Below are 14,472 nucleotides of genomic sequence, written 5' to 3' on the forward strand. Positions count from 1 at the left end.
TGATAATAAAATCAAAAACACATGCAGATGTCAATATACATGGTGTGGACACACCTAATGTGAGCTTTTATATGTCTGTTATGTCATAAGTAATTTTCACTATGACAATGATGTAATGGTGAAATCATTATATTTTACACCAGAATTAATGAACTTTGATTACATTAAAAGTTATTTTTGACCGTATAATGATAAAAGTGTATTTCGGGTATATTATGAATCGTATTAGAAATATGAATGATATAGAAACGATTTAACCCTCCTAATTTAGGGAGTGATATGTTAATTTGATATCATATTTATTTATTGATCAAGAAAACTTTGATTAAACTATGTCTCTAGTTTTATCTATAATATTTGGTTAAACAGATTATATTACATTGTACATTTTAATCGAATCACCGATTTTATTATAAATACTTGTGTAGCAATGACTTATTACTAGATGTCGCTCATTGTTTATAATTTTAATATGAGATATTAAAATTATTGTCAATGTAATAATCACTGTCAGGGTCACACAAAGAAAGCTTGAAGGAGAAATAATTTAAATTATGAATTTAAATTAAATAAGTAATTTATTTTATTTATGATATTAATAAAGTATGATTTAATTAATTAAATAAATAAAATAGAGAAATTACTTAATTAAACTCTTAATTAAATAATAAATTGGAATTTCGGATTAGTATTAATTATAATTAGATTGTAATTGGAAAACTCATTCTTCTCTCTATATAAACTCTTTGAGGGCTGATTTATAAAGAAGACAAGGTTTTACAAAACACTAGTCGTTCAAGGAGAAAGAGGAAGATAGGTAGAGATAGAGTTTTCGGGTGCTAGTACACATTAATCCTTCACGAAAAGCGTTCGTGTGGATATCGTAGAACGTAGATCGTGAAAGTGGGATACGTGGTGATTCAATAAGGGTTGGAACTCCATTAATCCTCCATTAATGAACTCTTAAAGCTTCTTCAGAGTAAATATTCTTACTATGAATTAAATATCTATTTTTGCATGGATCCTACGTAGGGTATTGATTTTATTCTAGTTTTAATTTATTTTACATCGTTTCGGTTGCGTTTATGTGCTTGAAACCCTTCAATCGCATCAGAGCTACTTGCGAAAATGTTTAATTCGTTAATGTGTTTAACTATTTTTGATATATAAAAATGTACATGATTTTTTATATTTTGATATTGATACAAAATGTTTGTATATGTATGGTTTGAATTTAAGATATTCATGTGAGTTGTATAATCATATGATGATTATATAATCTCTATCTATATTGATATATACATGACTTATATTTTATCTTATTATGAGAATCGTATTAGATACAGATTCTGAATAAGATGTTGCAGATTCTCTGAAATCTGGGTCTGTTGTCTGATTTTTGCAAACGAATACCCTATTCGATAGAGAATTGAGCGTCTGAACAAAACTGATGCATAAAGCCATCATCGACTCGTCCGTAAGGCGTTTGACGCCGTTTAGACCCTGTAATCTGTGATTTAATGTTATCAAATTTAATTTTAAATTTTCTGATTTTTTTCCATATTTGATTTTTATGATTATATTATGATGGGTATGATATGTTAAGATCAGATTATGTGTTCTAATATGTTCTTATATGTTAATTGAGCATGGTGGTTGGTTATGGCTTATGACACTACAAGAAAAAAGAGTAAAAACGACCAAAGAAAAGCGACTTACTATAAATTCCACCAAAAAACGATGGCTTTTAAGGTCAATCTCACTTTACCAAAAACCGCGCATAAAAGCGACCGATATCGGTGGATTTTGTAAGCGGTCGCTTTTATTCGGTGGAATTGATCGTGTGTGGCTTTTAGTAGGTGGCTTTTATTAACCAAAGCAACCGCCTATTTTTCTGCGGTCGATTTTAAGGTTTCAAGATTTGGTGGGAAAATTGCTGCCAAAATGAAGCCTGAAATTTAGAAAATAAAAGTGACCCTCCGGTCGCTTTTAAATTAATTACCAAAAAACATTAAAAATGTAACAGTCATTTTAATAAAAGTAACCGCTAGTGGTTGCTTTTCTAAAATCCACCGAATAAGGTTGATTTTATAAAAGCGAACGCATATGGTGGAATTTAGGCTCCAAAAAATTAACAGCTACTGCCTTATCCTCTTCCCCTCGATTTTGTCCATACTTTCCATTTCCCCCATCTCCGCTTCCTTTCCTTCAAAATTTCTACCATTATCCTTCCATCTCAAGCTCAAATATCTACTCAAATAAGTACAATTTCTAAACTACTTATACTTTGTTTATCATGATTGTTGTTTTTTTATTTCTCACATAAATGTAATATTAATTGATATAATTTTAATGAAATATTAAATTTTAATTGTTAATAATTTAAATGTAGTCTTTAAAAACTAAATTAGTTTAATATATTTGTTAAGTTTCTCCGCTTGATACAAGATAATTTGAATTAAATCATTGAAATAATTTTAAAAAATGACATAATTATTGTTCATTTGTGTTCACTAAATATCTTGTACACATAGTGAATTTATTTAGGTATGTTTTGTTAATTAGTAATAGATTATTAATTATAGTATATATACATCTTGTAGATGACATCAGATCGTAGTTGGATGAGTCGTCGATTTGATGGAAGGAAAAATATAACGGAAGAGTACAAAATTGGTGTCGATGGTTTCATTAAGTTTGCCGTTGCAAATACGGATGATTCAAAGGGGAGAATAAGATGTCCATGTAATGAATGTGGAAATTTTTATATAAAAAATCCCGATGATGTGATATTACATTTATATCGACATGACATCATGCCCGCATATACAACATGTTATTTTCATGAGAAGAGTGTTCGATCGCGGGTTGACATTGGAACGAGTTCTATGAATATTGATAACACCCCTGATGATTTTTATGATACACGTGAAATGCTTGGAGATTTTTCCGAGGCAAATAATAATTTTGAAAATATGGATGAAGAGCCGAATGCAACAGCAAAAAGTTTTTATAGGATGCTTGATACTACTTCTGAACCACTTTATCCTAACTGTACAAGTTTCACAATATTATCATTTGTGAGTTAGGTACTTAAGTTTAAACACAAACATGGTTGTAATAATAAGGGATTTGATGAGCTACTTGAATTCTTTGGATCAGTGTTTCCTGAAGATCACAAGTTGCCCTTGAGATATTATGATGTGAAAAAGTTAGTAAGTGGGTTGAGCATGGGATACGAAAAAATTGATGCTTGCGTGAATGATTGCATGTTATTTTATAAAGAAAATATTGAGAAAATACATTGTGACAGATGTGATGAAGATCGATACAAGATGTAGAAGGATTTTATGAAAAAGTTGATTCCGAAGAAGATTTTGAGATATTTTTTTCTTACATTGAGACTGCAACGATTATTCATGTCCGAGAAGTCTGCCAAATGTATGATATGGCATCATGATAGAGCTGCAGTTGAGGGTCAATTAAGCCATCCAGCTAATGGAGATGAATGGAAACAATTCAATTATAGATTTTCTCGATTTGTAAAAGGAACACGGAATGACCGAATAGGCCTTGCTCATGATGGATTTGATCCCTTTCAAGATGCACATGCAAGGGAATATACAGTGTATCTTGTGATTGTTGTTGTTTACAATCTTCCACCATCGATGTGCACAAAAGCTCCATACCTGTTTATGCCTCTTCCCATTCTCGGGCTAAATGATCCGACAAAAGACTTTCATATTTATCTTCGACCAGTAATTGATGAATTGAAGATGTTGTGGTGTACAGGGTGGAAACATATGATAGAGTATCACGTTCAAATTTCACTATGAAAGTAGCATTGATGTGGACAATAAATGACTTTCCAACACTTGGTATGATTAGTGGATGGTTGACTAAGGAAAAATTGGCATGTCCACTATGTATGGGATTGGTAAAGGCAAAGCAACTCAAGCATGGTGGTAAACCGACTTTCTATAGTACAGCTCGTTATTTTTTTGAAGAAGATGATCCACTAAGGAGAAGGACAAAGTTTGGACGATGTGAGACATATTCAGTCACAACTCGACATTCAGGTTCACGGACAAAGATACTTTGTGAGCAGATACAGCTTCCTCCTCCAGGAAAACTATTTGGCAAAAGCTGAGGGATTATGGCGTGACACATAATTGGACACACTATTTTTCATTTTTTGAGCTACCATATTGGGAGACACTGAGTCTTTGTCACAATATTGATGTTATGCATACGGAGAAAAATGTCTTTGATAACATATTCTACACAATGCATGGTGATAAGAAAAAAAACCAAAGACAACTTAAATGCAAGAAATGATTCTAAGGAGTTGGGTGTACACCGTGAGTTGTGGATTCAAGATGATGGCACGATGCCAACTGCGCCATTTGTGCTTGGGAGAGAACAAATTAATAAGCTATTCAATTGGATTAAAAGTTTGAATCTTCCAGATGGGTATGTCTCAAATATATCTAGGTGTGTAAATATGGAAAAAATATGTATTCGCGGGATGAAATCACATGATTGCCATATTTTCATGCAAAATCTATTGCCCATTGTTTGTCGTGACTTGCTACCAAAGAATGTAGCTGATGTTCTTATTGAGTTGTCTAACTTCTTTCAAGATTTATGCTCAACAAATTTGAAATACACAGATTTGGAGAAAATGGAAAAAGATATAGTGAAGATAATGTCTAAGCTCGAAACTATCTATATTCCAAGTTTTTTTAATCCCATGAAGCATTTTCCTCTACATTTGGCTACTGAGTGTAAGCTGGGAGGCCCATCCAATCCTCGATGGATGTTTTTTATTGAAAGATACTTGCACGGCTTGAAATTAAAAGTTAAAAATAAAGCATGAGCAGAAGGTTCAATGGCAGTGCGCTATATTGAGGATGAAGTTGTACACTTTTGTGAGTTGTATTTTAAATTCAAAGTTGAAATAGTGCATAATCGACTTCGTTGAAATGAGGTTCCTAGAAGGTTTCTTGATCCGAGTTTGTTAGAGGTTTATAAGTATCCTACACAGCCTATACTACGTAATGGGCGTAGACTTTTTAGTAGTGCTGAACATAGACTAATGAAATACTATATCCTTATCAATTCACCAGAGGTTGCACAGTACTTACGGTACTATATTATTCCTTACTTTTATTTATTTGGATTTAATAAATTTAAATTTAGTAAATTGTAATTTAATAAATTCTTAAATTATAGGGAGTTTCAAAGCTTGGTACGTCGGTATCACCCGAATTTTAATGATGCACAAAAGGAAGGAAAGCAAAAAGAACTATTCGCGGGTTGGTTTGAACGAAGGGTACATTTATTAATATATAAATGTGTAAGTGTAATTTTGTGACATTATCTTAGTACTCTTATACTTATCCATATGCTTTATTTATAAAATAATTTAGGTAAAAGATGACATTAAACTTAAAAACAAATTCAAGGACCTAATAAGAGGGCCATCACATGAAGTGGAGTCTTACAAAGGATGCAAGTGTAATGGTTATAGATTTGATTACGGAAATCCTAGTGACCGTACTTCTCCCAATTCTGGTGTACTTATCATTGGTAAGAGATTAAAGAAACTACTAAAAGAGAAATTATTTTGATTTTGTATCATTTGTATATAATTTTCCTATGTTTGATTTATAGGAAGTTCTTACAAAGAAAGTTTTGGAAATTATTACGGACGACTCCAAGAAGTACTTGACCTCTACTATTACAATGGTCATCACGTTATCTTATTCAAATGTCATTGGTTTGATCACACAACACATGTCAAAGTGGATAGAAACCGAATTACTACGGTTGATATCAAATCAAAGTTGAATGCCTAAGATGTGTTCGTGATAGCTAGTCAAGCTCATTAAGTGTATTATGCACCAAGTATTACAAATGCAAAGTCGTCATGGTACACAATTCTCACCACAAAGAGTCGACAAGTTAATGAAATTTTTTTATCAACCGAAGAGGATACATTTGATGATGATGTTTTTCAAAATGATGTGTCAAGTGCTTCATCATCACAAGTTGAAAGAGTGGTTATTCATGATCCTTCAAATTTTTTTATTAATTTGAGAAGTTTTGAAGATGACTACTCTATACATGAAGATATTGAACAATAAAATGACCAAGACATGAGTGATGACGAACAAAATAAAAGTGATGACGATAACGACGATGATGATGATGATTAATATTTTTATTGTATTAAATTTGAAATTATATCGAATTTATGTATCACATTTATTTGAGTCATGTTAATGTAATATTCAATTTGATCCCTTTTTATCTATTTTTTATGCAATCTATATAATGTGTTTGGGAGTTCAAGTTTGAGGGGAAAAAAAGAGGCAGAAGCTACTGGAACTGGAAGAATACAGTAAACTAAAAACGACCGGTATGGGTCGAAATTATATTAATAAAAATCACTACAATCGGTCGAATTTAAAATTACTAGGTACACATATACACAGACTCGCATTTCTTTTTATTTCTTTTTACTATTATCTCTCTGAACCAATATCTCATCTTTCCCTCGGCTAAGCAATGGAGGGTCAACTGTATCCGGTGAAAATCGATGCTCCCACCTCTCTGTACTCTCGGGTTAGAATTAAACAGGTTAGCCTACTAATTTTAATATTGATTTTCGCTTCTTCTTATATGACTAACTGATTTTAATATCGATTTCTACTCTCTTGAAAGATTTTGGTTAAAATCTTTCTTCTCTCTCTTGAAATCTCAGTTAGGATTTAAGATTTGGGGATTAGGGTTTTGGAGATTTATAGATTACGGGTTTGAGTTTTTGAGATTAGGGTTTTGAGATTTGGGGATTAGGGTTTTAGATTAGGATTGAGATTTGGGGATTATGGTTTTATAATATATTTGTGTTCTTGTATAATATATTTTTCTTGTTCGCTCGTGAAGCTTGGGAGTACAATTTATATATATGATATTGTAATTTCATCTTATTCGCTTGTGAACTTGCGAGTACAATTTGTATATATAATATTATAATTTCATTTTGTAGTGGTCTTTAAAACAACCTTAATCTCTACTTTTCACGTTTCCAAAATTTTCAGGCCCTTCCAGTTTATGTATAGATTTGATGTGTTTTATGTGTTTATTAAGTTGATTAGAAGTGTTTGTTATAAATAGGTTCCTTCATTATGGTGTAAATTCATATTGTTAAAGCATTTAAAGTTTAGTTATGGTACTGAACTTCAAAATAAGCTACAAGGTTGGGGAACGTTGGAGTTCTCATTTTAGAAAGACAAGTCGTCATAAGATATTCTATCCAGTTCTCCTAATCTATATATCAGAACTTACTGGGCCTTAACAATAAAGATATGCAGAGATTTATAATGTTAGTATGTAGACATTCATCGAATAAGCGTCCTATCTAGTAGGCTATCTTCTTATGTTGAGCTGTAGAACTATTAAAGCGTATCTAATGTGTTTAAGGACATTTCATTTTATCTTATTGTTGTATTTTAGTTATTTTTCTCCATTATTTGTTTTGTAATTTACTATGATATAGTTTTGATATCTACTGGCAGAAGGAAAAATCTACTCCATTTTTCCTCTATTTAATTTAACTTGAGAATAAAGTTCCCGAGATTACCTCAAGGAACTGTTAATCTTGATTAGAAGTGTAGTGCATTATTCGTTTTGTGATTTACTATGATCTAGTTTTGATAAATGAAACTATTGTTTGATATTGAGGTGCCCCTAGAATAGAGGAACCACAAAACTCCAACCTGGCTTGTGTTTTAAGTTGTAATCTGACTGTCCTAATATTTTTTTACATAATTCCCTGGTTTGTAGCATAATGGGTTGGCAGCTATATTTCTTTAGAATGCTGCTTATCTTTTGTCTGCCAATCCTGATTTTTTTGATTGAGTTTTTTCTTGTTGTTATATTTTAGTTATTTTATCCCTTATTTGTTTGTGATTTACTATGATATAGTTTTGATAGCTAATGGCAGAAGGAAAAATCTACTCCATTTTTCCTCTATTTAATTTAACTTTAACTTGAGAATAAAGTTCCTGAGATTACCTCAAGGAGCTATAGTTTTGATTAAGTGATTAATGCTGCTTACCTTTTGACTATCATTCCTGAGTTTTTTGATTGAAATCCTTTATTTTAGTTTTACTTGTTCTAATTTTTATATCCATATTCCAGTTTGTCCACAAGATTCAGTTTATGGTACGCACACTTTCATTCTGTTACATGTTGAACAACGCTCAAGCGCGAGAAATTACTGAAATAAGTGTAAGTAGCTTGAGAAATATTTACATATTTTGTTTGACCTAAAACTTGGTTTATACCAATTTGACAGAAATTTGATTTATTTTTGTAACAGATTGGGAGTCAAATTTGGTTGTTGATTGTATTTTTGGTTCTCATGACATTGGGTGGCGCAAGTACTAGCAGTGGGGGAAGGGGTAATAGCAGTGGCGGAAGGGGAAGGGGAAGGGGACGGGGAGGGGACACGGGTATAAGTGATGGAGGAGATAGGGGAAGGCGAAGAGTTATGGGAAGAGGTGATGGAGATGATGCCATGGATATTGAAAATGGTGGTAGAGTTGACGATGAGGAGGAAGATATAGCAATTATTGTTGAACGTCTTCAGCGGAGAACTTCACAAGGTGATTTTCATAGGAGACCGATAAACGGGGTTAAACTTGGGACTGTTCACATTGTCGATGGATGGTAATATAAATTGATATTTATTTTGTTATAATAGTTATAGTCTTATTTTTTTAATCCTTTTCTTTGCTAGAACTTCAATGTTTGTGTATCTAAACTATTACAGTATCAAAGTGGCTCATTATAAAAATACTCTATTGGCTATAGTTCGAAGTCTTTGGGACAAAGATACCATAAATACAAGTTGAAAAATGAGAGAAGCTTTTCTGGACAGTTGTGCAATTGATTACAGGGTATTGAAGTACTTATGAGTTGGTACATTTACCATTGAAATTTATGCTAAGAATTGTATGTATTTTGTTTGGCATGTTTATTACAACTATGAATGTACAGATGAAGAAGGAGACAGATATGTTAAAGCTCATATTTAAAATAACTGGAAGCAACTTCTTAGCAAGGAGAAGAGTCGAGCGGATAAGAGAGTTAAACTAGCCATTAGTCTAGGCTACACTCATGTAACCAGACTTATGGTAAAGCCGCATTATTTTAACGAGGGTGCATGGGAAAGCATCACTAAGCATTGGGAGATGGAAAGATTTAAGAAGGCTTCAGATATAGGGAGATAAAATTGGGCCAAGCTGGACTTCAATCATAAAAGTGGGGTTGTTCCTTTTTGTGTGAGAATATGGGTATATTCTTATCCATCCTATTATGAATTTATAGATGTGCAATTTATACATGTGTTCTGATATGTTTTGTCTAAAGGTGATTTGGAGATATTGTTGAAACATTGTTGTTGCATTAGGTCTATACTCTGGAGTCTGGATTTAATTTAATGACAAAAAACATCACAAGTGCATTTATTACCATATAGTCTCTGTGAGCTTTACATTAGGCGTATCTGTAATACAAGCATATTCTATGAAATGTTGCCTTTGTTGTAGGAACTAGGTTTAGAGAAGTCGAAACTTATCGTATATAGGACTCTAGGAATAATAAGGATCAGGCCTAAGATTTCTCATCTGATAGCACTTCTTTTAGAATTCATTTTTAAAAATATATGTATACTTTGTAAGGACCGGAACAGAAGTGTTGGTATTTATAGAATACTTTATTAGCTTACTATAATAGTAACCAACTCTTAGTTAAAATTAGCAATGACTTGACCGACATAACAAATAGTTATTGTACTGAACTAATACTTTTCTGTCAGTTCTAGCATTTGTTGGCAATTCAAATGAAAACTATATAGTTGACTAACTCGTGTCAGTGTTGGATTGAGTGTCATTATAGTTATAGTTATGGATGGATGCTTTAGCTTACCTGATACACTGTCCATGAATAATTCATACCCTCGTGAAAATAACATCTTTTGTACCATCTCGTACATTGTGGATAGAGAATCGGTAACTGCAAATTTCTTTTTTCTGGCACATTTGCAATCTCCTATTATATGATAAATTCCGAGTACCCTCTTTTAAAAAAAAATCCCGCTAAGAGAACTAATACTTTCAAAATTCAAAATAGATTATGTGCTTTCAACATAAAAATTCCTCATTTTAATCTTTATACAGAAACTATGAGAACTTTCTGGTGGCAATAGAAGAACTGTATGTGTGTAATATCATTCGACTTGGTATAGTAGATTAGTTTGATTTTTATATCCATAACCTACGTGTCTAGATTGTTGTTGTTTTGTATATGTATCGGCTATAGCTTGCTTGTGTAGATTTGAGATGATATTCTGTGAAATATTGTCTTTATTTCAGGAACTATGGTTAGAGAAGTCGAAACTTATCGTATATAGGACATTAGGAATAACAAGGATCTGGCCTAAGAGTTCTCATCTGATAGCACTTCTGTTAAAATTCATTTTTAAATAAACATGTATACTTTGTAAGGACCAGAACGGAAGTGTTGGTATTTATAGTACTTTATAAGCTTACTATAATAGTCACCAACTCTTAGTTGATAAATTTAGCATTGACTTGACCGACATAAGAAACAGTTATTGTACTGAACTAATACTTTTCTGTCAGGTCTAGCATTTGTAGATAATTCAAAGGAAAAGTACGTAGTTGACTAACTCGTGTCAGTGTTGGATTGAGTGTCATTATACTTATAGTTATGAATGGATGCTTCAGCTTACCTAATACACTGTCCATGAATAATTCATACCCCCATGAAAAATAACATCTTTTGTACCATCTCGTACATTCTGGATAGAGAATCAGTAACTACAAATTTCTTTTTTCTGGCACATTTGCACTCTCCTGTTATATGATAAATTTCGAGTACCCTCTTTTAAAAAAAAAATTTCAGCAAAGAGAACTAATACTTTCAAAATTCAAAATAGGTTATGTGCTTTTGCTTTCAATTTAAAAATTCCTCATTTTAATCTTTATACAGAAACTATAAGAACTTTCCGGTGGCAATTGAAGAACTGTATGTGTGCAATATCATTCCACTTAGTATAGTAGATTAGTTTGATTTTTATATCCATAACCTACTTGTCTAGATTGTTGTTTTTTTTGTATATGTACAGGTTATAGCTTGCTTGTGTAGATTTGAGATGAGATCTAATTGATACTCTCATTGATCTGTAATTACTAGTATAACAAGGAATTTATAATATTTTTTTCATATTAATATTATGTCGATAATTTAAGATTAAAGCTAACTATTTTTTGGCTAAATTAAAGCCAACTTTTATTTGTTATACAATTTAATTTTGTTGGATGAATAAATTATTAGGTGTATTCTTATCTAGGCCTAGGTGAGATAATTTTTAAGATATTTGTTAATTTTTTATAAGCATTATGATATTTGTTACCCACGTCGTTAATTTACAAAACCCAAGTTATAAAAACATCTTGATAATCAGGGTAAAAAAGGAACTGTTAGTTAGTTACATACCCAGATGTTTACTATGCTAAAGTTGATGTTCCGATACCTGTGAAAAGAACTCTTAACTAGTTAAAATTTAAAACCTAGGTTTCTCCGTCAGGTACTGCATGAATTTTCATAGTTTACTAAGATTTTTAGTTTAGATCAATAATTAAATTAAATTTTGATATTGAAAATAGTGTTTTTTACTAAATTGCAACCGGTATTATTATAGACCAGCCAACTATGTATTCATCACCTATGAAATCAGAATCTTAGGAGAGTCTCACTCTTCCATTTCATAATAGACAAACACTCAAATTGTACCTTGTTGGGAGGCGCAGAAACAAACAGCCTATGCAGCTATGCTAAATTCCAATACATTTTATTTTAATTCTTTAAAATGTATAGTTTATCTAATAATTTTTATTACTCCTTTTATAATGTCTACATGAGTTGGATGCTAAATTGGAGACACCTATGACTGATCTGGAATTTTTTAAGTATGTCTACAACATTGACGAGCCAACAATTAAAAAGATAATGGTATGTTGCAAACTTTATCCAAGTTCATTGAATTGAACCAATAATATCTTTGCATATTTTATTCATTGTTTGGTCTATTTATTATAAAATGTATGATAGGAATCTTTAGAGGCCATGATCAGCACTCAAACAGCCCCCCAGGTACCTCTCTCTCCAGCTAGCCAAAGGAAGCGAGACTTGGCTCTCCTTATAAAAGCCAGAATGCCAAAGAAAAATCGGCACGTGTTGTATCCTCGAAATTCATTATCAGAGTTAGTAGGAGCAGACGAGGCATCTAAATTAAACATGTCTCAGCAAGCCTCTCAAACAAGCATTCCGGATGATGCATACTCCCTTATTCGAAGGGTTCTATCTGAGGTGTCCACTGCAGTAAAGTCTTTGGAGGACATCGATCGAGTGACGCGTGCTGAAGTTATTGAAATGATAGAGAAATTAGCCAATGTAGCCTTTCCAGACAAAAATGATCTGATGCAACAAGCATCATGGGAACAATATGTGCGGATTGGGACTGAGATTATTGATCAAGTGATGCAGAATTTTGAGAATGTTATCGTGGAGGTAATATAAATATATATAATTTAATTCTTTCCAAACTCACAGTTATGTTTTTTGTAATTAAAAAAATAAATAATTATGTTTATTTCTTTGCAGCTGAATTTGGTATTTATATTAGCTTCACCTGAAAGATGTTATGTACTGTGGATAGATGTTTTAACTGTTTGTGCTTAAGGGTTAACTTACATCATTTGTAGGCTTTTCTTGTCCGAGGCAGAATGTTATTTCCAATCTGTTTTGGTTTGTAAGTATGGTATTTCAATTGTTAGGATTAGAAGAGGAGCGAGGGAAATCTGGGATTAATTTTAATTGAGTCATGCTGAGAGGCGCAGTAGTAGTATATATAGGGTTCTTGTTCACCTTTTTAATTGTTGAAATTTTTAAATTTTAATTGCTGGATTCTTGTTTGGGTCAGCTTTGTATTTAAAAGGGTATTTTCTAATTGCTAAGATTGCTTGTTTGTTTGTTTTATTTTTTGTTTTTCTGAATTGATGGTGTATTTTTTTTATGTGTTAGTGTTTGTGTTGATTTTATTTTCTTGATTTTTTGTTTGATCATTTGAATCCCTGTTGTATAAAACTAAGGTTTTTATGTAGTGCACAATATTGTATTATATGAACCATGCATAAATAGTATCTTCTGCGGTTTGGAGAGGACTAAGCATGTAACTTTGTTGTATTATGTATCGAATGCTCGTCATGTTATGAGATAGACGCAAAGTTCTGAACTTAAATTTGATGGAACTACGCAGATTATGAATTTAACTTTGTTTTGTTTATGTAGGCTGGTATGCCAGAAAGGGTTCCAGGGGAGCATACCGGGCTTTTACTGGAGACGGACGACGAGCGGGACCTTAACCCAGATCTATTTTATTTTCCTATGTATGAGTAGTATTTAGTTGAATATTTAGTCACTGGCTTTTGGTACTTGGTCCTTTTAAGCAAACTATGGAACATTTATCTTAATCTTGATGTTATATTTTGGTATTTGTGTGACATTTTTTAACAGATTTGTGGGCAATGAATGTAATTAAGATTTGATGCACTATTATATTATTTTCATTTAAGCTTATTTCTCATTTCTTATGTTTAGCCTTTGTTATTAAATATAATTTTGTTTGTAAGAATTCTAGAAAACTGAGACTAGAAAATTGAGAATAAATGGCAGGCTCCTGGTCATTTCTTGTTGAAATATTTGACCATATAAAATCCACCAACTTTGGTGTCATTAATCTAGAAGCGGGAAGTTTAAATTTTAACGAAAATAAGAGAGGGAGGTTCAATTTCTACCAAAATATTGAAGGGAAAATCTGAAAAGTTGACCTGGAATAAGAGCAACCGATAAAGCGGTCGCTTATATATAAATTCCACCGCTGGAAACAATTTCGATATGGTTAAAAGCCACCGACAGGGGACGGTGGATTTTGTAGTAAAATCCACCGATTTTGGTCATTTATAGCTAAAAACAACCGATTTTTGACCGGTGGCTTTTAGCCTTTTTTTTGTAGTGTGACCTTAGGGTAATGGTTTTTGCTTTTTTAAATATGGCTTGCATGTCTTTCGATCTTGTAATTATTAAATCTTGAATGTAACTCGAGTTCCTCTTGTAAGTTCATTAGATTAGTTTTTATATTTTATTTTTATAATATACATGAAAAAATGTAGATTTGAAGATCAAGGAAGGGTAATCCCACATGAAGGCCATCCAATGAAACAATACAAGAAAGAAGACATGTAATCATTAGCCTGTATTTATTTTCACCTTAGATTGACCTAGATCTTTGTCATTAGCTTGATGAAGATCACATAG

The 14,472-nt window shown here is 32.1% G+C and overlaps 1 protein-coding gene and 1 long non-coding RNA gene across 3 annotated transcripts; both read left to right on the forward strand.

Moving 5' to 3' along the window:
* Positions 1-6,536: 6,536 nt before the first annotated feature.
* LOC141697960 (uncharacterized) lies at positions 6,537-8,470 on the forward strand. Its single transcript, XR_012564891.1, has 3 exons — positions 6,537-6,645; positions 8,209-8,298; positions 8,390-8,470. It is a non-coding gene; the product is annotated as an uncharacterized LOC141697960 (long non-coding RNA).
* An 81-nt stretch (positions 8,471-8,551) lies between these two features.
* On the forward strand, positions 8,552-13,675 carry LOC141697958 (uncharacterized). Of its 2 annotated transcripts, none has more exons than XM_074502538.1 (5): positions 8,552-8,739; positions 8,843-8,969; positions 9,070-12,108; positions 12,208-12,666; positions 13,447-13,675. In XM_074502538.1, the coding sequence occupies exons 3-5, from the start codon at positions 12,043-12,045 to the stop codon at positions 13,552-13,554; spliced, it is 633 nt and encodes a 210-aa protein (XP_074358639.1). In that variant the 5' UTR covers positions 8,552-8,739; positions 8,843-8,969; positions 9,070-12,042; the 3' UTR covers positions 13,555-13,675. The 2 variants fall into 2 exon arrangements, with proteins under 2 accessions (XP_074358639.1, XP_074358638.1); XM_074502537.1 differs by having other exon boundaries at positions 8,884-8,969.
* The last annotated feature ends 797 nt before the right edge of the window (positions 13,676-14,472 follow it).

This window comes from Apium graveolens, chromosome 11 (genome assembly GCF_009905375.1).
Source record: "Apium graveolens cultivar Ventura chromosome 11, ASM990537v1, whole genome shotgun sequence".
NCBI classification, from domain to species: domain Eukaryota; kingdom Viridiplantae; phylum Streptophyta; class Magnoliopsida; order Apiales; family Apiaceae; genus Apium; species Apium graveolens.

Coding starts and splice junctions, on each gene's coding strand:
- LOC141697958 (XM_074502538.1), top strand. CDS start 12,043: ATGACTGATCTGGAATTTTTTAAGTATGTCTACAACATTGACGAGCCA. Junction 12,109..12,207: donor CAACAATTAAAAAGATAATG/GTATGTTGCAAA, acceptor AATGTATGATAG/GAATCTTTAGAGGCCATGAT. Junction 12,667..13,446: donor TTGAGAATGTTATCGTGGAG/GTAATATAAATA, acceptor TTGTTTATGTAG/GCTGGTATGCCAGAAAGGGT.